This window comes from Sus scrofa, chromosome X, assembly GCF_054392235.1.
Source record: "Sus scrofa isolate SSC_HxYL_T2T_F1_AM1 chromosome X, Sscrofa_HxYL_maternal_Yorkshire_Landrace_v2.0, whole genome shotgun sequence".
NCBI lineage: Eukaryota > Metazoa > Chordata > Mammalia > Artiodactyla > Suidae > Sus > Sus scrofa.
In genome coordinates this window covers 30,769,412-30,792,704 of record NC_139401.1, presented here as the reverse complement: position 1 = coordinate 30,792,704, position 23,293 = coordinate 30,769,412, and the positions used below count along the sequence as shown (strand labels likewise).

Sequence of the window (23,293 nt, the reverse complement as noted above, 5' to 3'; positions counted from 1 at the left end):
CAAAAGACATAACCACTTTAACATTTCTTCATGGAGTCGTGGTCACAGTTAGAACTCACATCTCTTCACCCAGTTTGTTCAATAGATTGGCCAGCTGTCCTGCTCACTTCTTGGCTCTTTTTAAAAGGCCATCTTAGTCATAGTTAAGGGAGCATATTTTTCTCTTATTTTAAGCCTCTTTCTAGGCACCAGTGTTATGTTAGATTTTCCCCTTTCAACACCCATTTGGTGGCTTTCTTCCCTTTAGCAACAATCTTATCTTTCTTCCTTGCTATTAAAGTTTAATCCAAAATTTCTCCCCTAACATAGAGTATATCCTCTAGGTTCAGCCACTGGATCAGTCCGTATTTAGCTGTTAGCAGTATAAAATATGCCTGGGCTTCCCCTTCCCAGTTTTTGATAAGAGGTCACATTGGTTCCATACAGAAAAATGGGGCTCTCTTCTCCACTAGTCAACAAAATATTTGTGACAGTCAGCTCCAGTTAAGTGAGATACAGGGAAAGGGTAAGCCATTCCATCAGTCCCTGTGGAATTTTTGCATTTAGCTTTCAACTAAGAGCCATACTCTTTTGTTTCCAATTACTACCAGCCTTTGAGACTCTTAATTATAGCCCCAGTCCAGGGGCTACTACTATTGCATTGAAAAGGAAAATTGTGGTGAAGTTGGGAATACCTGTAAGTTCCTCACTTGAATTATCTTTTTAATTGTAATTGGTCTCACTGGTGGAGCCCATTTATCCACAGTGCTAGTTCCCAAGTTCCTCTGGTTGGAACTCTACCTGCAGACCAGAGAGGGTGAGGCTCAATGAACTTATTTGAGCTTTTGTTTCTGCAACCAAGGAATTGAATTTTTAGCAGACTTACCATCAGTTTGCTATTCCCTTATATTCCATTTTGTTAATTCCTGGAGTTTAGATTCTATCATTTCCACATTCCAGCAGAAAGTGGTATTATTGATAACCATTTTCAAAGCCTGTGCTACTTCAAACCAAGGGTAGCTTGGCAACTAGCATCAATGGTTCATTTTCATCCCTTTTTTCTTTTTTCCTTTTTAAAATAATGCCTTACCCATATTTTTAGCTAAGAATGAGTTGGGGGCCTTCTGAACAATCTCAACTCTGGCGCTAATTGCTCTTGGGAATAACAGTTAAGCTCAGTAGCTGAAAAAAACTCACAGAACCCAGATGGAGTCCTTACAATCTTTAGTTCATCACTGTAGAAAGGAAAAGCCTACAGTATACCGGGGACATTGAAACAAGGCTACATGTCACATCCACGGGCTACCTCCCAGCATAAGGTCTGGAGAGGCCAACTGTAGGCTCCGAGAGCCCTCTTTCTATAAGGGCTGGACCAGAATGAACTTTCTTTCTTAGCTCAAGAACCACCTATGTGACCACACACCACTTTAGAAACCAGGGAGCACTAACTGGAGTCTCAGCCAGCATTGCTTATAGCCTGCTGGTAACCTGGGCATACTCTTCCCATGTATCCAGTCCCAAACCCAGTGGCCTCCTTGGACCTCACTGAGACCAGGTACAAATGGCCCATGTTACTGCTAGCAGTAAACAATTGTGATAACCTGTAACCCATGGCTACCCATAAACACAGTGAGTCACTTATTTCCATTGCTTTGATCGAGGCTCTGTATTGTGTAGCTGTTTTCGCAAAAGTCTTGTGCCAACTTCAGACAGAGCCTCTGGAGTTAACCCTCACAGCAAAGATATATGTACATCAAAGTGCATCGACTTTCTTGCTCTGCAAAGATTTGCTTGGAAAGTCCTTCAGCCTGAGGAGTAAGGTCCCTGTAGAATGATGTGGTGTTCACAAACAGCCTCCTCTTCCAACAGATGCTTTCTGCTTCCCTGGGCAAAAAAGTCAACAGACACATAGCAGTTATCCCACCATTCCCCGCCCATCGCTGTCTCTGTAGTAACTGGGTTACAGGATTGTCTATATGTTAACACAGAGTATCCATGTTGACCCATGGGATGAACCTAGGGTTGTGTGGGCACCATCAGACTCACACTAACCACCTTTACCACCTTTTTTTTTTTTTTTTTTTTGTCTTTTTAGGGCCACACCTGCGGCATATGGAAGTTTCCAGGCTAGGGGGTCTAATCAGAGCTGTAGCTGTCAGCCTATGCCACAGCCACAGCAATTCCAGATCCAAGCTGCCTTTGTGACCTACATCACAACTCACAGCAATGTCAGATCCCTTTAACCCACTGAGCGAGGCCAGGGATCAAACTCGCAACCTCATGGATACTAGTCAGATTCGTTAATCACTGAGCCATAATGGAAACTCCTAGCCAACGTTTTGGTGCTTCTTTTTCCCCCCAGTATTATTACTGGTAAAGAATGTGGGTCATTTTCTTTTTCTGTAGCACCTGGAAGGACACCGGCTACCTATCTTTCTGCTTTTTAGTGTGTACCTCCATGTGTCCTGCCGTAACTCCCAGAGCGGGTCTCTTTCTCTCTGGTCTCAGTTTTCCCAACTGCAAAATGATTCTAAGGGTACTTTTTAGTTCTCGAAGCCTAGGATTCCGGAAAAGATTTTTTAAAAATCCACGTAAGCTCCTCACTTGTGGCATGTGTAGAAAGGAATAGAGTTAGCATTTGAACCTAAAATGTTAGAAGGATGATTAGTCGCAACCAGCGCCTCAGGAACCATTAATGGGATCCTGTGCTTGAGACCTCCACGCCCACTCCATCCCATTCCCTTCCTTCTCTGCTTTTCTTGCTTAACAATGAGGATCTTGAAGAGCTGGCCCCCCACCCACTCTCAGCCCACAGCCCTGATACATGAGGGCCACCACCGAATAGTCCATATTCTTCAATGGCATCAACCTGTAGCTTTGGAGTTTCCATTGTAGCACAGCAGAAATGAATCTGACTAGCATCCATGATGATGCAGGTTTGATCCCTGGACTGACTCAGTGGGTTAAGGATCCGACATTGCCATGAGCTGTGGTGTAGGCCAGCAGCCACAGCTCTGATTCAACCCCTAGCCTGGAAACTTCCATATGCTGTGGGTGTGGCCCACAAACGCAAAAAAATAAAGTTAATAACATATAGCATCCTCTACTGTCAAAATAACTTTTGAAAGACAGGGTATATTAGAATATACTTGTTTTTGATTTTTTTGTCTTTTGTCCTTTTAGGGCTGCACTTGTGGCATATGGAGGTTCCCAGGCTAGAGGTCTAATCAGAGCTGTTGCTGCTGGCCTACGCCACAGCCACAGCAACACCAAATCTGAGCCACATCTTCGACCTACACCGCAGCTCATGACAACACCGGATCTTTAACCCACTGAGCAAGTCCAGGGATCGAACTCGCAACCTCATGGTTCCTAGTTGGATTCGTTTCCGCTGCACCACGACGGCAACTCCGCATATTTGGGTTTTTATATAGCTTTAAAATTCCCTCAGTGAATACACTAAAGGAAATATATTTTCCCCCTAAATGGAAATTCCTAGCTTGAACTAAAGGGATAGTTTTACAAAACTGCGTCTGATAGTTGCTTGTTAAAGTTTCTAGAAACAGCTAATCATTATGTCTAATGTATCATAAAAAAACTCAATGTATTCTCTAAGATGCACATTTTGAACAGTTAAGTGTATGTTTGTGTGGCAATTAAATTGTCCCAACTGATTTTCTCACCTCTTTTCAAGTCTGTGGTATTGGCTATACACACCTAAATAGGAGTCTTTTAAAAATTGTTCCATGAAAGTGGTATTCTGTTTGATATGTTTGTTTTGGGAAACTGTGTTCTCCAGTCTTCTGTGATGGATCGTTGTGTTTAACCATGTCTGGTTTTAGCAGAACACACCGTATGGTATTTCTCTCCTAACTGTGTCATCTCCTGCTCCTGTTATTTCAGAGCAATTGCTTTGCGCCCCTCTGGAACTATTTATGCTCCCAGTTTCCTCTTCTGAGTGTTACTTGTTCACCTGTACAGAGAAAAGAGTAGGCCCAATAAAAAGAAATGCATGCCATTTTGCTGCTGGTGATTTGTTTCCATCACACAGGGAAATTAGATTCTTAACATGAAAGTGAGTCTAAACATTCTCACTTGTTACTTCTTATATCCTTGGGTGTAAAGCAAAATATTTGTAATGACTAAGGCAGAGTAACAAAAAAGAAAATACTAGAAAAACTTCCGGCCACCCTTGGCTTCATATATTGTATAAAGAAACATGTTGCAAACATTGGTACTTGATGGAAAACCACTTCTCTCTTCCGCTGGTGGAAATGGTGTGCTGCGTGTCTGAATGTTCTCACTGCTGACACCTGAAAATGTGTCCTCGGAGGAGGTCACCCAGCAGAGAGGATGGAAGTTTCTGTACCTCTCTCTGGTCTCTCATACAGTCCCTGGTAGGCCTTCCCCTCCTCCTGTCCTCCTGCCTGCTCGTGGTGTTATTTTAAAAAAAGTCTTTATTCTCTTTCCCACCTACTTCCCTCTCAAATCAAGTTATGTTCCTTTCTGCCACTTTAGACAGAAAGTAAAGAGATCATTTTTGTATCTTGAAAGTATTTTTAAGCCAAAGGAGTGGGGGCTTGGCTTTAATAGGATGAGTGCTCAGCCAGGGTATTTTAGGGAAACTGGTACATGGAAGCAGAGAGCTTTACTCACTGGGATGAAAGACAAAAAAAAAAAAAAAAAAAAAAAAACAAAAAACAAAAAACCACAAACCTACTTCCACCACCGGGTCTCCTTCATGCTTTCAGAGAAACTTCAAAGCTTACTATTTTCCTTTTTTTAAAAGAGAAAAACGTGCACTACATAGGTATTAACCTACAAAGGTATTAACCACTATTTTGGGGTTAGCATTTAATTAGAACTAGCCAGAAGCTGTTTACTGACTGGGATATACTGACTGTTATGGTCGTTCCTATCTGCAGTTACATTTATAATTGTGTTGCCTCCTGCCCCGAGATGCCTGAGAGATTTCCTTAATTACCATTGATTCTTCTTCTCCAAGGACTGGGAATTCAGACTAGAGCTTAAGATGTATAAGGTGTTATAAAAGCAATGTTGTTGCATTTCCAATTTGGCTAATAAATTGGCTTTAGAGAAAAGCATCTTTCCATGACAGTTTGAGAGTTAAGCTTACGATTTGCTGATGTTGGATGAGGTTGAGGTTTCACTTTAGATAAATGTTTGTCTTTCAGCATATGATTAAATACCACCTCAGATCAAAGGAACCTCCCCACCCACTTAGAAAGTTCTTAGAGGACTTGAAAAGTACATTGTAGAATATAATTTGAAGGTGAAAGGAGAAATAAGTGAGCCTGGTGTCTGAAAACAGCATAGGTGATGCAGTTATTTTAGTTTGCCTATAGAAAATTGTAATGAGGGTGATTATTTTTTTCACCTAGTATGAACATAGCAGAGATTAGGAGGTGACTGATATTTCAAGGAGAAAAACGCTTAATGATTATAAATGCATATCTGGAAATAGAGTTTATACAACCATAACCATACAGATTAATCAAACTGACCTTCTGTGATACTAATACAAGAAAGTATTCTCAGGGACTTCGAAAATCTCTAGTAAAACATTTTTTTTCCCTGATTTGGGTGAAAATGACTTTGTTCCCATAGAGCACTATCGGGCCCCCTGAACTCTCAGGTATTTCCTAATACTTCAGGAGTGGGAGCTGTCTCTTTACCTACATCTTCATCCAATGCCAGTGAGACTTAAGAAAAACCTCAGAGCTTCAATACCCATCAAACCCATCAAACTTAAAGCTGAGGGATGCAAACAAAATGCTTTAATAAGAGAGGGTGCAGGGAGTTCATTGTAGCACAGTGGGTTAAGGATCCAGTGTTGTCACTGCAGTGACTCGGGTTGCTGCTGTGACACAGGTTCAATCCCTGGCCTAGGAACTTCCACATGTCGCAGGTATGGCCAAAAATAAATAAAAATAAGATAAAATAAAAAGAGGGTATGGTTCAGGTTTGGTGTCTACTAAAGGGACAAGACAACACTACTAAGATTGTCAAAAAGAGAAACAGCAAAGAAAGGATTTTCCCCTTTGAATCACTTGTGATTTTGTGTGACTTTTGCAGTGGATCTCTTGAGCCTGTCAGCTGCATGCGATGCCTTGGACCAGCACAACCTCAAGCAGAATGACCAGCCCATGGACATCCTGCAGATCATTAATTGTTTGACCACTGTTTATGATCGCCTGGAGCAAGAGCACAACAATCTGGTCAACGTCCCCCTCTGCGTGGATATGTGTCTCAACTGGCTGCTGAATGTTTATGACACGTACGTATGGCAGGCTTTTTCCAGACTCTGTCATGGGAGGCTTGGTTTACAGAATGGTGACAGTGTAATTACCATCACAACAGGGCTCCAGTCTAGAAATATGGTCCTTGGAATGAAAGTTTCATGAAGCCCTCTGACCTTATGTTGTCCCCGTGATTAATCATTTTTGCCTTTAATGGAACTGAAAAATATGTTGAGAAGTGGGGAGGGTAAGAACAATAAGGTAGGTTGTTCTCAGATCATCAAGCAGACAAAACCCCAAAGTTACTCATTTTTCCAGTAGTAGCATGAGACAGTGTGTAGCCCTTGGTTCTCTGCCTTCCTTGCCTGTGTACTTTGAACTTCATCCTCTTCAGGGATGGCTCCCTCTCACCAGCCGGAAGGGGTGAGCTCCTGGAGATGCTGGCACACCTGTCACCAGCTCTGAACAGTGTTTGCTGATATTCATAGGTTTTTGCAGAAGGCTGCATTGATAAGCAAAAAGGAAAAGAAAAGAAAATAAGCCCTTGATGTAGCAAACTCAGCTCCTCAAACTGAGGAAGTTTTGTCTTTTTTTTTTTTTTTTTTAAATAAGGGTTTATGAAGTTGCAATTTGGCCCTCCATTTATCTCTCTCTTAGAACTTGCTTATTTCTTTTGGATTACACTTAGGCGAGCTCCCCAGTTTCATCTTGAGCTTAATGAAGATAATTGAGGAAGGCAGCAGAAGGAATTGGTCTTAATTTTGACTGAATTCTTCTCAGACCTCAAAATTATTATATGCCCGATTTCCCATGTCAATAAGAACATTTTCCACATTTGGAAATCTGCAAAGGTTTTCTGAAAGGAGTTGCATAGCAACTGTTTTGCTTTTGCCTTTGTTGTAGATTTCTACCATCTCCTGGCTTAAAATGTATACCTTTTTTTCTTTGTTACTTTGATAAGGCATTGCTTTCTAAATTCCAAATCACCTGGCTATTGAATTCTGATCATTATCTACCAAGCTCTTGAACATGTTGGATTTTAATTACGGATTATACTTACACTTGCTTTGATAAGGGTTTCTATTCAGGTCTTCCCTCAAATGTATTTTGGCACCATTTTCTTTCCAGATGTTGTGTAAATGGATTCTGGTAACTTCCTCTCTCTATGCCTGAAAATTTTGAGGGGACAATTTTAACTCCTTGAAGACCTGAGTTTTTACATAAAGTTTGTTAAACTTTGCTTTGCCTTTTTAAAAAGGGAAAAAGATAAAATCTTCAATGATAGTGCTTTTGTTAATGTGTTAGGACCCACGATTTCCATTTTTTACTAATAGATTTAGTAAATTGTACCAGTTGAAAGGTGAACATATTTTTCACCAAAAATAACCACCATTGGGACTTGTCCTTTGCCATTCTCCAGACTATTTTTTTAACCAGCAAATATGGTTCAGTATTTTTCACAACAAAATCAAAGCTGAAAACTATCAAAAGGCATTTTCTAGAAAATGAAAAACTTCATTTTAATTTTCCCATGGATAAAATGAACTTATTAATAAATACCTTCTGGAATGCTTTATATGTAACATGAAAGTACATCTGTATTAAAACATTGCTGTAGCAATAGGTTATTTTTAATTTGCTGTTTAAGATCATCTAGCTGAATGCTCTCTAATAAACTGCATCATATTTTTCTTATAGACATAAATATTCCCATTTTATATTACATGTCATGTGGCCTGAAGTGATTAATTTTCTTCTCAATAAAGGGCAATCTGATGAAAATCTAAATGAGTGTTGAAGAGGGCAGAGCAGTTAGGCAGTTAGTTAATTTTTTTTTTTTTTTTGGCTTCAGTAACCAAAGTAGGTAATTTGCTTATTAGTACATAGTAGTAAATCTTCCACTTATTAACTTAGCCCAGGTGGCTCTCCCTAGATAAATAGAGGCTATTTTTTTCTTCTTTTATGTAGAGAAACTCTTACCATTCAAGAAGGGGTTTTTAAGAATTGAAAACTTGCTAAGTGTTCATTGGTTGAGTTGGTCAAATTTCCATCGCATTCTAGGTTATCAGCCAGATAGATAATGAACTCAGAAATGTTCTTAACGATCTTAAACAATGGTCAATAGAGTTCCCATATCCAAGGGTTTTTTTCTTAACTGAGAAGTTTTTTATCATTTAGTAAAGTGTCAGTAATTGTTTTTCTGCTTTGATTATTCATAATAGGGGACGAACGGGGAGGATTCGGGTCCTGTCTTTTAAAACTGGCATCGTTTCTCTGTGTAAAGCACACTTGGAAGACAAGTACAGATGTAAGTCATGTGTATTAAGTCTGTATTCTTTTATTAATGGTGGCTAATTACCCCTGTTCTAGATGGGGAATGACATAGTGTTCTTATTTGGCAGCAGGTTCCTCATGTAAGGTGTAGAACTACTTTTAGACTGTCATAAAATTTGGTTTGTGCCATTCCCTGTCAGACGTTAAATTGTAGGTATTTAAATAGAGAATGAGGATTAACTTCTCCAGTGCAAGTGTTATTTTACATTGCATTGACTATGTCTAAACAAAACACATGTTCCTTGGGGATAAAGTCTGATTTCCTAACCCCTTTGTCTAAGTCAGAAAAATAAATGTGAAGGTTTAATCCCTGCACTTGCCTCGTCTTTTGAGTCTTATTTAAAGAGCACTATCTGGCATTCATGTTCAGGAAACATTGTTTATTTTATAATCATCTTCCTGCAAGTTGTACTGACATATCCAATTCTGTGATGTGATTAACATTTTATTATTTGAGAGACAGCTCGTCATTTCTTACAGGATAAATATCACCTTATAAAATTTCCTTTTGATTAGCCATTGGGTGCTTCTGCTTAAAATTTGTAAATCCAAATTAAAAGCAAATGCTGGAGGAGGGATGGTTGAGATGACTAAGCAACGATTTATTCCCATCGTAAAAGAATGTACCTGTATTTCCCCATTAAATGCTTGCGAGACATCTTTTCGGTAGGAATATTAAACAAACCTAGTCTATCTGGTCTTTTCTTTTTTCCCCTAAGGCCTAGCCACACAGGGATAAGGAGCTGTGCTGAGCTTAAGGATGGGCAGGAGATAAAAGAGATTGAATTCCTCCAAAGCCACTCTGTATCCTATTGCTCATTTCCCCCCAGGAGTAAGCCACAAATATACAAGCTCTTTTAACGCTCACTTTTATGTAGTTTCCACTTGAGTTTCCCCATCCTGAGAACCCAAGAAAAAAATAACGGAACAGCTTTTGTTAGCCATTTAAAAATGTATTGGGGAGTTCCCAGCAGGTTAAGGATCCAGTGTTGTTATGGCAGTGGCTCGGGTCACTGCTTCGGCATGCATTTGATCCCTGGCTGGGGAACTTACACATGCTACAGGCACAGCCAAAACAAAATGTATTTTGGATGAAATAGAATACTTCTGTGGGATCTTCTTCTTTCAATACGGTAGTGACTTGTTATAGGTTAGCTTTTACTCTAACCTGGCCAGTGGTGTAGTACCAGTATATCGTCATTCCCACTCAATTCATCAATGGAGCTTCCAGCCCATGTTTCAAATAACTACTAGGAGGGAATATGTTTGAGGTTGGTGAAACAAAAATGTTAACTTCAAACTGGGACATTTGAAGGTAATTCATAATTTTGAAATTTTGTGTGTATGCTGGAGAGATGGGGAAGGGCTCTCTGTGAAGCCTCAGTGTTGGTACTGCCATCATAAATATCCTGTTAAAACTTCAGGTTTCTTAGAGTTTTAATTTCTTAGTGCTTATGAGTAAGAAAAGCTCTCATCCATTTACTTTTGGGACAACTTTTATTTGAATATGAGGTAGGATTAAAATAATTCTATTTTTGAGAACAAAACATGTATTGTAAGTGTTTGGTATGTTTTTTCATTCCTTGAATCCCTGTGTATTGGGCACCCACCAGCCTCCAGGAACTGCTCTTCTATTTCTGGCACACAGTGGACCAAGATGTGGTCCCTGCCCTCAAGGGGTATCTTTCACCAGCCAAAAAGACACATATTGAATCAGTAACAGTGTACAGTGATGCTAATCACAAATATGTTCAGCATCCTTTGGAAACACATACTAGAAATTCAGTGATTGTATGACTTCATAAAGAGGTCCTGATTTGGATATATTTTGGAATCTGGTGTCCAAAGAGGATAGTGCTTTGGGCCAGTTATAAGATTCTTAATGCTAAAACATTTATTTTATAATAGTGGTCATGTCCTATATATAAAATATTTTCCAAAGGATTATGTTCTGGCTTAGGAAAAATTCACATGTCAGAACTGTATGTAAACTCTCATTTCTTGCAGGGCTGTAGTTTATTTAAAAGTTGTCATGTTTCATTTATACACAGTGATGATTAACTCAACCCATAAAAATAATAAATGTCCAGATTAGCATACAGTGGAAGTAACCCTTCTGGGGAAATCTTGGCTGCTCTTGAGAATTGGTACCGGAATTGAGTTGGTCCTTAGGTTTTGCTAGTATCTGCTGGGTACTGATTTTTGATTGTTGAAATTCTCTTCTTCCTTTTGTAGACCTGTTCAAGCAAGTGGCCAGTTCAACAGGATTTTGTGACCAGCGCAGACTGGGCCTCCTTCTGCATGATTCTATCCAAATCCCAAGACAGCTGGGAGAAGTTGCATCCTTTGGGGGAAGCAACATTGAGCCAAGTGTCAGGAGCTGCTTCCAATTTGTAAGTTATTTACCCTCTTAACATATTTATTCTTTTGTACTTCAGCAATTAATTTAAAAACCACAGAACTTTAGTTTCTCATATTAGCACTTCTATAGGCAGGTAGGTAGGGGATTTTTGATATTTGAAACCTCTGTAGTCATTGGCTTCTGGAAAGAGTTTGGGGAGAGAAGACAGTGTGAAGAAAGGGAAAGAAATCTCCATCTGCAGCCAGAACCCCTTGGCTACTGAACTGCTGGGCGGGAAGGGAACCTGCAGTGGTTTTGAGAGGAGGAAGTAAATCTCCAGCCATGGAAATCCTTTGTGAATAAGAAAATGACCTTTATGGGCGAGTCTTAGTTTTTTTCCCCCAAACCTGGTTCTGTCATCATAGCCTTCTTTTTAGTAGCTGTTGATAAAGAATTGACACAGCTATCTTTTTTTTTTTTTTTTTTTTTTAGTTTTTCTTTTGTAGCTTTAACATTCTTCTACTATTCTAATAAGACCTGAATGGTTACTCTCCATAGGCTTATGACTAGGTCAGAGTTTTGTACTCTTGGTTAGTGTCTGTCACTAGTTCAGCACACTCCCATCCATTCTCTTTCATATCCTGCCCCATTGCCTTTTCCACATCGGAATTGTTGTCCCCAGAAACACCCTCTTTCTCCTAAAGGCCTAAGCATTTCACTGATAGACATTAGGTTGTTTCGTGTTTTTTGACAAGATAAGTAATGCTGTAGTGAACATCTTTATTACAGTTAGCTCTTTGTTTTGTTTTCTTTCCTTTTTTACAACTGTACCCATGGCATATGGAAGTTCCTGGGCTACAGGACGAATCAGGGCTGCAGCTGCAGGCCTACACCACAGCCACAGCAACTCAGGATCCCAGCCACATCTGTGACCTACACTGCAGCTCGCAGCCATGCCAGATCATTAACCCACTGAATGAGGCCAGGGTTCAAACCCCTGCCCTCACAGATACTGGTCAAGTTCTTAACCTGTTGAGACATAACAGGAACTCCCCTGTTAGCTCTCTGATTCAGGTTTTTCCCTTAGGATAAATTCTCAGGAATGGGATTACCAGATGAAAAGATAGAAGCAGTTCTGTGGCTTGTAATACATAGTAACAGATGGCTTTTTGTCAGAAGTTGTTTTTTTCTATTTGTAATACCACTAGCATTGGAGGAGTAAGATATTTGCACTGCTACATTATTCTCAGTGTTCTTATGTTGTTTTTTAAACGCTAAGAACTATTTTTCTCATATGGAATTTCTCAATCCATTCTAATCTCATTACCAATAGAACTAAGTGAATAGGTAACTGGGTTAGATCTGTATGTAGCCTGACCACTGACTAGGATAAAACTGTAGAAGGCCTCCTGGGTAGAACAACATGAATATTTAAATATTTAAAGCAGTTTTAGTATTCCTTTAATAGTTAACTGGGCAGATTGAATAAATGCACACATAATAAGGCTGTTTATGTAGAGATGGATATACTCTTTGGATTGTCTTGCCAAAATTATGGCAAATTAGATATAAAAGTAAAACATGTGGAAAAAATAAATGCATTTTTTTCACCTCATACTCAAATCTCCCAAAATGTGAATAGACTTTCACTACCTCTGTTTTTTTCTTGCATGTTGCTGCATTAGTATTTCTACTCCAGAATACAGACACATGTAACTTTCACACAATGAATATTAATGGCCACAAATGGTCCAGATTATTTTCCAAAGATCCTATCATGAAACAACTTGCAATGACTCAATTTTTTTCCTAAGTGTTGGTTTGTCTTTAAAGTTTCATGGACTTTTTACATTACACACACACATACTCTCTCATACATACATACACACACACACACACACACACAAACACACATACACACACATACACATTCATGTGTCTTGACTAGGGTTGAGAGTAAGGGTCAGAATGCAGAGCTGCTGACAGCTATCTCTATTCAGAGACCATTCCTGCTGCAGATTCAGGTGAGCTGGCCACAGGGCCGCCAGAGCTGTGGTCCTATCATCCCACGGTACTGACAGTGCTGCTGACGACATCATCAGGCAGCTGCTGCCACCCTCACTGCAGGCTCTGGCTCTCTCTGTCTTTTTATTTATTTTTTCCATTGAAATATATCTGACTTGGAGTTCCTGTTGTGGCTCAGCGGAAATGAATCTGACTAGGAACCATGAGGTTGCGTGTTCGACCCCTGGCCTCGCTCAGTGGGTTAAGGATCCAGAGTTGCCATGAGCTGTGGTGTGGGTTGCTGACGCAGCTCAGATCTGGTGTTGCTGTGGCAGTGGTGTAGGCCTGCAGTTACAGCTCCGATTCAACCCCTAGCCTGGGAACTTCCATATGTGTTGGATGAGACCCTAAAAAGACAAAAAAAAAAAAAAAAAAGAAAGAAATATATCATGACATAACATTGTGGAATTTTAAGATGTAGGACATGTTGATTTGATGCATTTGTATATTGTAATGTGATTGCCGTTGTAGCAGAAGTTAGCACCATCACATCATATAATTACCATTTCTTTTTTGCGGTGGAAATAAGTAAGCTCTAGTCTCTGGCTCTCTTGAACTTAGCTCCTGGGACAAGGTGCTGGGTCCCTTCCATGTCAGCCCGTGGTATTCTTTTGTGAGATGCTTGCCTTCTTCACTCACCCCCCTGCCTCTTGTTTCACTACATCCCTGTTCCTAGAATAGCATCCCTGTCTCCTCAGCATCAGAGCCTTCAACTCAGCCTACCACCCAATCGCATAGTGATTGAATGCATCCTGCCTAGCCAGACTCCAGGCTCTCAGAAATGTCTTTTGTGACACTGAGGGGCAGGAGGAATCTGTCAAGATATTAACAGTGGCAACAGGAGGGGTTTTTCTCTACTCTTTTTTTTTTTTCCAGATTTTCTTCTTTGAACATGTAGAATTGGAAAAAAATTAGTAAAGTACTTTTTTTTTAAGGAAAAGAAACATCTTTTGTTTGATTCCCATCCATTGCTGCTTGTACACTACTTTCACATCTTCTCATCATACCCTGGTCCCTTTCATTGGTCTCAGTGCTCTCAGACAGGTTTTATTATTTTTTTAAATTTTAATTTTTACTTTTTGTCTTTTTAGGGCTGTTCTCATGGCATATGGAAGTTTTCAGGCTAGGGGTCGAATCAGAGCTGCAGCTGCTGACCTATGCCACAGCAGTGCCAGATCCGAGCCGCATTTGCGATGTACACCACAGATCACAGTAACACTGGATCTGTAACCCACTGAGCAGGGCCAGGGATCAAACCCGCATCCTCTTGGGTACTAGTTGGGTTCATTACCACTGAGCCACGATGGGAACTCCCAGACAGGTTTTAGAGAAATATATTCACTGTATGACATTGTCTTTAGATCTGCAATTCCTTTTGGTGGTCCACTGAATAAATCCTCATTTCTCTAGTTCTCAGACCTTTCCTAATCTATTTCCATGACTGCTCACCATTTGTTTTCACTCCAGCTTCTCCCCACCATTTGTACTGACCATGCTTGTAAATAATATCATCACTATTGTTCCTAATGATAATATTTTACCTTTGTTCACATGGTTCTCTCATTTAATCTTCTGGAGCCCTTAGAACCCTTTGAGAAGAATAGAATAGGCAAGCTTGTAGGGGGGGTGCATGTTTTTAGTGCTATTTCAGTAGATGAGCAATTGATCCATGCCCTGGCATTTCCTCAGTTGGTGGAAGAGTTTGATTCCTAGTCCAGCATGTCCCCTCATCCCATTTACCTCTTCACCCCCAAATATGCCCTTTTTAATATTAAGGTTCTCCAGCTTACCAAAGTGAAGTAACAGGCATTTTCCCGTGGGTCTCTGCTAGAATACAAGATGCCATAAAGGAGCAGGGCACATAGGAGGAGAGCTGGGGAGGGGAGGAATCCTACTGGCAAATTGGATGTTGCTAGAAGGATATTGTGCACATTCTGTAGGTACAGAGCCGAGTGAGGTTAATATGACTCAGATTTGGGGACCCTCTCTTTTTGGTAGTAATTGGCAGTCTGCTCCAACAGATCCAGTGTGAATTCTTCCTTCATAATTGGCCTCCTGGTCCTGGAGGGCCTCACCTCAGCCAGGATCAGAGCTCTGGTTGTCACCTTGCCTTCCAGAAACCATGCCAAAGGCATGACAATTCAATGTTTGCTGTGAGGGAAAGATCATAGGAGTGAAAATGCCTTCTGCCTTTTGTTTGAAGTATAAGACTCAGGGAGTGAGCCCGGGTTAGTTCCTTCAGTAAGCTTGTGCTCAGAGGCTGCTCTTTCTTCCAGCCCAAGGAAACAAACAGCAGGAAAGTACTTATTTCTCCTACACATGCATTCCTTGCATCACAGAAGGAAAAGTTGACTTAAAACTGTAGTCTTTTTATTTCCTTTGTTTTCTAGTCACTGACTAGAAAACTTACTTCTTTTCAAGTTGGTACAGCTAGAAAAGTGTCTGCTTCTGACTCAGACAAGGGCCTGGCAGGAACAGGAGGGGAGCGGTATTTTCATGGCAGTGCTCACCCGGGTGATCTTTCTCAAGATTTCCTTAGCCCATATCCCTCCATCCTGAGGATGCATGGTGGTGATGATTGCACAGCAATAGGTATATACCTAATACTGTTGTACTTACCACTTAAAATGATTAAGATAGTAAATTTTATGGTATGTGTATCTTACCACAATAAAAAAAAAAAATGGAAAAAAAATCCGGAAATCATTTTAGAAGAAAGAGAAAAGGAAATCGCCAAGTCAAAATAAAAGGCTTTGCCTATTTAAAAATCAGTATACAGAGTTCCTGTTGTGGCTCAGCAGTAATGAGCCCAGCTAGTTATCCATGAGGATGCAGGTTGGATCCCTGGTCCTGCCCTGCTCAGTAGGTTAAGGCTCCGGCGTTGCCATGAGCTGCAGTGTAGGTCACAAATGGAGTTTGGATCCTGCATTGCTGTGGCTGTGGCTGTGGCATAGGCCAGCAGCTGCAGCTCCAGTTCAACCCCTAGCCTAGGAACTTCCATATGCCACAGGTGTAGCCCTTTTAAAAAAGGCAAAAATAAAAATCAGTATCGATCCTTTATAGAGTCACATCTGTGTATTTTTACAAGGGAAAGTTGACTACAAAAGTATGGATTTGACTGTGGTATCTTCACTGTTAGTAAATGAGGCAATAGGCTATGATTCTATATTAGAAGCATCCTACAGTCAAACACATTTACTGAGAGAATGTCTCTCTTGAAAAGTAGTAGAAGTAGAGATTTGAAACTAGTTAGTTTGGAAATACGGCTTCATTTAACACATCATCAGGTTGACCTGCTTTCATATTCCATGCAACCATTCCTGTTGACAGTGTAGATTGATCTCTCTGACCTCAGCCAGGCCAGGTCTGCCCTGGCATTGAGTCATAGACTGCCCGAAGGAACCTTGGAGATTGTCTGCATCTTTCCACTTTCAGATGAGAAAACTGAAACCCAGAGAGGCAGAATGAGTATATCCTACATTCTGCAATTATATTTATGCCAGAATTAGACATCAGGCCCAAGCTCCCTGTGTTCCAAGCCAGTGTTTCCTTCTGCTCGGCCATCTGAAATAAATGGCTTTAACCAGTTCAAACACTAGACTGAAGCAAGAAAGTGTTAGCATTATCCTTTATGTGAATTCTAGGTTATAATAGGGTATGTGGTTAAATGAGCACTCCTGTCCCCACCCCAACACGCGCCTGTGTACACACACATACACACACACTATGATCTTTATTTAAAATACTCTAATCCCAATTGAAGGTATCTAGTCTACAGTCAAATGAAATCAAGTAATGTTTCCTTTTAGGTGGGAAAAACTTAACTTTTTAAATGACTCCTGAAAAGAGGCATGTGTCTGTAAATTGGTATTTGGTAGTGCCCTGAGAAGTCCTCCCCAACCCTTCCCCCTTGAGTCTTTGTAGTATTTTCTTCTGTAAACATTTTAAGGACTTTATTGTTTAGATAGAATCCAGCAGACTGACTTTATATTTCAATATGCTTCACCTACATGAGCTTGCGTGTCAAAATCTGTTTATTTTACATCTGTTTTCTGCCTCCTGTTATATTCATGCATTCAAAATGAATAAGTTGCTTTTTCATCTGTCTTCCGGATTTTTATATTTATATGACAAAAATGAATATCATCTATGCACAGTTGCTGTATATGGAATGAAACAGAAACAAGAATAAATTACAACCTCAATTGCCAAGGACAAGTATGTGTGTGTGTGTGTTTGTGTAAATAGTAATATTTGCAGGAACTCTGGAGTGTGAGTGGCAGAGTGGTTAAGTCCATAGACCCTAAAGTCAACTGCCTGGATTCAAATCCCAGCTATGCTATTTGCTGGGTCTGTGCAACCTTGGGCCTTTTTATTTATTTATTTTTTTAATTGCTTTTTAGGGCCACACTCATGGCATATGGAGGTTCCCAGGCTAGGGGTTGAATTGGAGCTACATCCGCTGGCCCACGCCACAGCTACAGCAGTGTGGGATCCAAGTCACATCTTCGACCTATACCACATAGCTCACAGCAACGCCACGTCCTTAACCCACTGAGCGAGGCTGGGGATCGAACCGCAACTTCATGTGTCCTAGTCGGATTCATTTCTGCTACTCCACGATGGGAACTCCACCTTGGGCATTTTTTTTTCTTTTTCTTTTCCTTTGTCTTTTGGTTTTTTTGTTCTCCTTTTTTTTTTTTTTTTTTTTTTCAATTATGTGGACATGTTTCTTGAACTTCCAGGTCCCTAAGCTCTTGGGGTGGTTGTGAGGGTTAAATGATCTAAGAAAGACAGGGTACTTGGAGTGGTGGGCACATAGAAGGTACTCACTGAGCTTTAGCAATGATTGTCTAAAGTGTATTTTAACATGAGAATAGCCCATCAAGATTAACAATTCCTCTTATCCCTAACCAAGCATCTGTGGATGAGATTTTAGAGACTTTTGAGATGGTGTTAAAGTACCACGCCAAGACGCTTCTTAACCAGTTTGACAGCATTCCCCATGCCAATTGATCACATTTTATAGTTTCTGTCTTTAAAATAACTCCTTAAGACTTCACTTTGCTTAGGTTTCCTTTAGCTCTTTGTTCAGAAATTGAAATAGAAGCCCTTTGGTCCTATAGGCATTCTTTTTACATCCCTTTGTACTGATGGATACACACTAGTAACTACAGTAAGTTACTAGGACTTGGTATGTTTAAGTAGAGATAGCATCACTGGGCTTTTCCTGCACCTGCTCATGGGTGGTTGGTTAGAATTCCTGCAAATTTGGAGTTCCCGTCATGGTGCAGCAGAAATGAATCCGATTAGGAACCATGAGGTTTTGGGTTCAATCCCTGGCCTCGCTCAGTGGGTTAAGGATCCGGCATTGCCGTGAGCTGTGGTGTAGGTCCCAGACATGGCTTGGCTCTGGCATTGCTGTGGCTGTGGCCTAGGCTGGTAGCTGTAGCTCTGATGAGACCCCTAGCCTGGGAAACTCCATATGCCATGGCTGCAGCCCTGAAAAGACAAAAAAAAAAAAAAATTCCTGCAAATTTTTTAGGGGTGACCTTTTATCATAGTATTATCAGCATTGTATTGAGTTGACTATCAGTTTTTAATTACTGTTTTTTTTTCTTTTTTGACTATAATCTGTAGTGAGCTTAGCTTCATGATTATCCATTTAATTGTTGTGGTTTTTGTGGTTAACTTCTCATTGTGGAGTGATGGATATTTTCTTCACCAGCGTTTTAAAGATAGGTTTGTGTTATAGTTAAAAGTTGCTTCATTGATAAACTTACTGCTAAGGAAAGCATATGTCATTCTGTTTCTCCCCCTCAACCTTCTAAAGCAGTATTCTTTGTTAGGACCAAATTTTTCTTCCTCCCCTCCTCCCCTGCTCCTTTCCTACAGAAGCTGAGGCAGAGGTGCTAATGAAAAAAAAATTTTTTTTTTTTTTTGCAATCCATGCTTTTAGTTGGAAGGGTATTCTGGACTCCCTTTAATCAGGTCACTGTTGATTCTAATCCACATTTACTTTGATAGTTACCCCAGAAGATCATGGAAACAAGGAAACATCGAATTTAGCATTTACCATTTTCTTTTTTCTCATGTTTGTCATTGACTTGCAAATGGGATTTTTTTTAGTGGAAAGTTCTTTCTACAAAGATTATTTAAGATGAAAAGAAGTGCAAAGCTTCTTCCTGGAATACCCTTATCTGTCCATCCAGGGTCCTTAGTTGTGTCTTGATCCTATAACAGCTCAAGTTTTGTTTTAGGGTTTTTTTGGGGGGGGGCATTTGATAAGACATTAAAACAATTTTTTTCTAATTTGCTTTTTTTAAGCTACATTGAAAAAAACATATAGTAAAATGTGTTCTGTTGTTCAGTGCTCTGAGTTTAGATGGATGCATATAGTTGTGTCACCACCACTACAGTCAAGGAGGAACATTGCCATCACCCCTAAAATTCCGTCTTGTTTTATAATCCCGCCTGCTCCCAGTCTCTGGAAATCACTATTCCGTGTTCTGTTCTATACTTTTGCCTGTTCCTAAACTGGATTTTAAATTATAGGCTATAGTCGTGGAGAGTTGATGGTATATCTTGTACTTTAGCATAATGTGTCCTAATATATACTTACTTGAGGAAAGATATTCCATGATATCTACAGGCAGATATATGTGGTATATACTGTGTATATGTAAAAGTTTTCTGTTACATAAGAACTCTCTAACATAAATTCATAACTTTGAGTATGGTTAACAGATTTGCATAGATTTAAAAACTGTGTTTCTATTCCCTAGAGCCATGGTGTTAATTGGCTTATTAGTCAGGTGGAGTGGAGAGCCTGAGGTCAGGACAGTTGTTCTTGAACACGTAAATGAAGAGTGGATAATCACTGTGTGTTATTGTTTGGGCTTATTTTATCTTTAATGGGTGATTCACAGTCCTGATTAATATTTGGAAGACTGACTACTGGCCTCCAACCTGCTCATTATCTTCAGAACTTTAAATAAAAATACTTGATTTCTACCCAAGACAGCAGTTATGGGAAACCTTTCACTTCTTGTCTCATGAGCACAACTCTTGACCTTGCAGTCCTTATCTCCAACAAGAAAAATTTCTGTAAATGTGAGGCTGCTTAAATTCGTTTTTATGGTGGAACATTCCCAGCGAGGAATCGAGAAAGCCCATCCTGGCAGAGTGTGTGAGAAGTGTTAGGGACAATGAAGCTAAGACAACAGGGAGGAAATGAGTTTCGTGTTAGGGTTGTATATTTTGTGAGCAGAATAATCCTGAAGAGTTTTTCACATTTTCTATCATTGACATTAATGCCATCTCCCCCTCCCATTTCACAGTCATCAGAGTTTCTTACACTCTTGCCTGCCTTGCCCTCCCCCAGAAAGGGGTGCTTGGGGAGAAACAATGGTTTCCAACCATTGTTTTATTTTGAAAGAGTTGAAAGGATAGACCACTCATTTGTCTGTCTGCCCTCTGGTTAGCATTCTGCCCCATTTACATTTCACTCTCCCCTATGTCTGTATTTGAATCTATACACACACACACGTATTCCCCCTTTACCATTTAGAAGTAAAAGGATATCACACCATAAAACATAAACCTCAAAACACTTCACCATGCGTCTTTTATTTTAAAGGAATTTCTCTTATCTAACTACACTGCTGTCACTACACAAAATTAACATTGATTCAGTAATATCATGTAGCATGCAGTCTACATTGAAATGTCTGCATGGCTTCAGAATGTTCCTTATTTCAGTCAGGGTCTTTGTCTTTGGTTAGTTCGTCATGTATCTGTACTTCCTCTTAATCTGAACAGTCCCCCAGAATTTTTTGCTTTTTGCCGATGAATTGGCATTGACATTTTAGAAGAGTCCAGGTAGCTCTCTTGAAGAATGTCCCATATTCTTTCTGGTGGTTTCTTTGTGATTAGGTTCAGATTGATTTATTTTTTTTTGCAAGAAGTTGATAGAGATGTTTCTGTATGTTTCCCACTACATCACATCTAGAGGGACAAAATAACAATTGGTTCTTACTGGCAATGCTGATAATGTTAAGTTGGTATCAATCAGATATTTCCATCATAAAAGTATCCTTCTCCCTTTGTCATTATAAAGTCATTTTTGTGATTTTTTTGAGCACTATTTCTCAATAGCCTTTCAGTGATTTTAGCCTCCAGTGAAAATCCCTTTCTAATTCAGTAATTACATTGGTGGTTGCACAATAATGATTTTTTAAATTTTACCATTCATTCTGCATGTTATTAGCTCTCACTTTTGCCTTTCTTTTTTGGAATATCAGCATGGACATCCAGGGTGGTTTTGCATGTACAAAGAAGGAGTTGTCTCTTGACTGAGATGCCTTTGGGACTGTTTTTGCCATGGCATTACTTAAATTGCCAGTGCACAGAACTGGCAGTCCTTTTCCCCTCTACAGCAATGTAAATATGTGTCTGATAAATATCTTTCCATATTAGCCAACTCTTTTGTGGGACCAAATCATATAACGTGAGTTATGTGCTGAATGAGGATTGAGAAACTCCTAGTCTTTTCTATTTTTTTTTCCTTTTTGCTACCTCAGTTTATGTTAACCTGCACCTGTCAGTCCTTGTAGCTCATATATGTCATAGCATCTCACAGTAGGAGAAAGGACTCATAATGTCAAAAAGGAGGAGGAAAGGAGGCGATCAGAACAGATAGGAGTATGCGGTTTCTCTCAGTGCTTTTTCAGTATTCACTTGTACCTTCCTGTAGCTCTCAGTAGACCAGCATTGAATTCAATTCAAGATTTGGCACCTGGGCATTGTCTCAGACAGGTCTTATTTAGATATCGGAGCTTCTAGTGCTCTTGCATAAGTTAAAGATCCCCCAAATTTTGAAGATCAGCCTGACGTTCCCCATAGGAACTCACTTTTGTCCACCCTTTTAAAGACTGCTTTATGCATACGTATTTTCATATTAAAATAATAATCTTGAGCTGTTTCCTTAACCTCTTAGATTCTATTTTCATCTCTAACATCAAGTTAAAACACATTATCTCAAGAGGGACTTATCCCCAGGTTTCTTGATTATATGCTAAATGTTACAAATGGAAAAGGCAGAAAGGGGTACAGATTACTGTAGTTATTTCAAAGCGTGGTCATTATCAGCCAAGTTTTACCTGATCTTCTGTTTAACAGTTCATGTAACAGAGATACAGGATACAGAAAACAGTCTTCTATGCATAGTGGGCCCTTTCACTTGAGACCAGCTCTTGTCTGAATAGAAGTAGCATAGACTAAGAACAAGATGTGAAGAAACATTCTGTGGAACCTTATATAAATTATCCCTTATGTCCTGACACTATAATTTATTCAGCAACTCAAAGGTAAAACACAGGCATCTTATGTCTAAGAGGATCAAAATGCCACCTTTCTCCTGTTTTATTTGTTACAGGCAGGTTTCTTATAGTTTTATAGCAGATTTTTTTATCACATTTGATTTTCATAAAAATTGGGATTGTTTGGAAGAAGAGTCATTAATATTCTTTACAACTTGTTCTTGTTCCTCCTTTTATGTGCATTGCTAGTGCAGACTTCTCTCTTATGTAAAGTATTCCACTGATGCCCTTGGTAGATTTAGAGGTTGTTAAAGAAATCGTAATAACAGCTCAGGGAACAGTCAGGAACTGCCTGTCCTATACCATCTGACCCTGGCTAGCCGTTCTGCTTGTAGTTCTAAATCTTTGTTTACAGACTGTAATTCACAAAAGAGTTTTGACCAATTTAAATTCAGCAAATCTTTCCAAACACTAGAGCTTTTTTACAGTCAGGGAGAGAAAAGTTGGGTTGTCAGCTGTGAATGCCATAACCTATTAACAATGGCAGTGTTATAGAAATGGTTTTTTGGATCTATGAAGGGAACATCTTACTAGCGAAAACAGCAGATGAAAATCGCCAGCAAGGAGAGATTAACCTTTTTAAAAATATCTGGTTTGTCCCCAGTGTTTTTCATACACTTATCTTTTCCTGTCAGTAAGAATGTTTAGTTCTTCTATTTATGCATATGAATGCATACAATATTTGTGTAATTAATTATTACTTTTCTTCTAAATAGGCAAGGGCTCTACTAAATAAATGAAAACATACGCACAAGTACACGGACACACACATACACATACACTTACTCTCTCATACTAGCTAACCGCCTTAGCCTTGCTTGGGATAATTATTTGGCACGAATAAATAAATTTCTCTTATCTGTCCTGGAATACTTTGCATAGTGTTTCTATTTGAAAGGCAACCTGATTTTAAATCAGAGTCTGCAATTTTAGCA

General features: G+C 39.6%; 1 protein-coding gene across 24 annotated transcripts in view; it reads left to right on the top strand.

The window, feature by feature from the left end:
* DMD (dystrophin) overlaps positions 1-23,293 on the top strand; it is a 2,611,869-nt gene that overhangs the window by 2,507,021 nt on the left and 81,555 nt on the right. For all 24 annotated transcript variants that reach the window (XM_021079543.2, XM_085006422.1, XM_085006420.1 and 21 more), the window contains 3 exon segments: positions 6,076-6,277; positions 8,462-8,547; positions 10,809-10,966. In XM_021079543.2, coding sequence (XP_020935202.1) covers positions 6,076-6,277; positions 8,462-8,547; positions 10,809-10,966 — 446 coding nt within the window.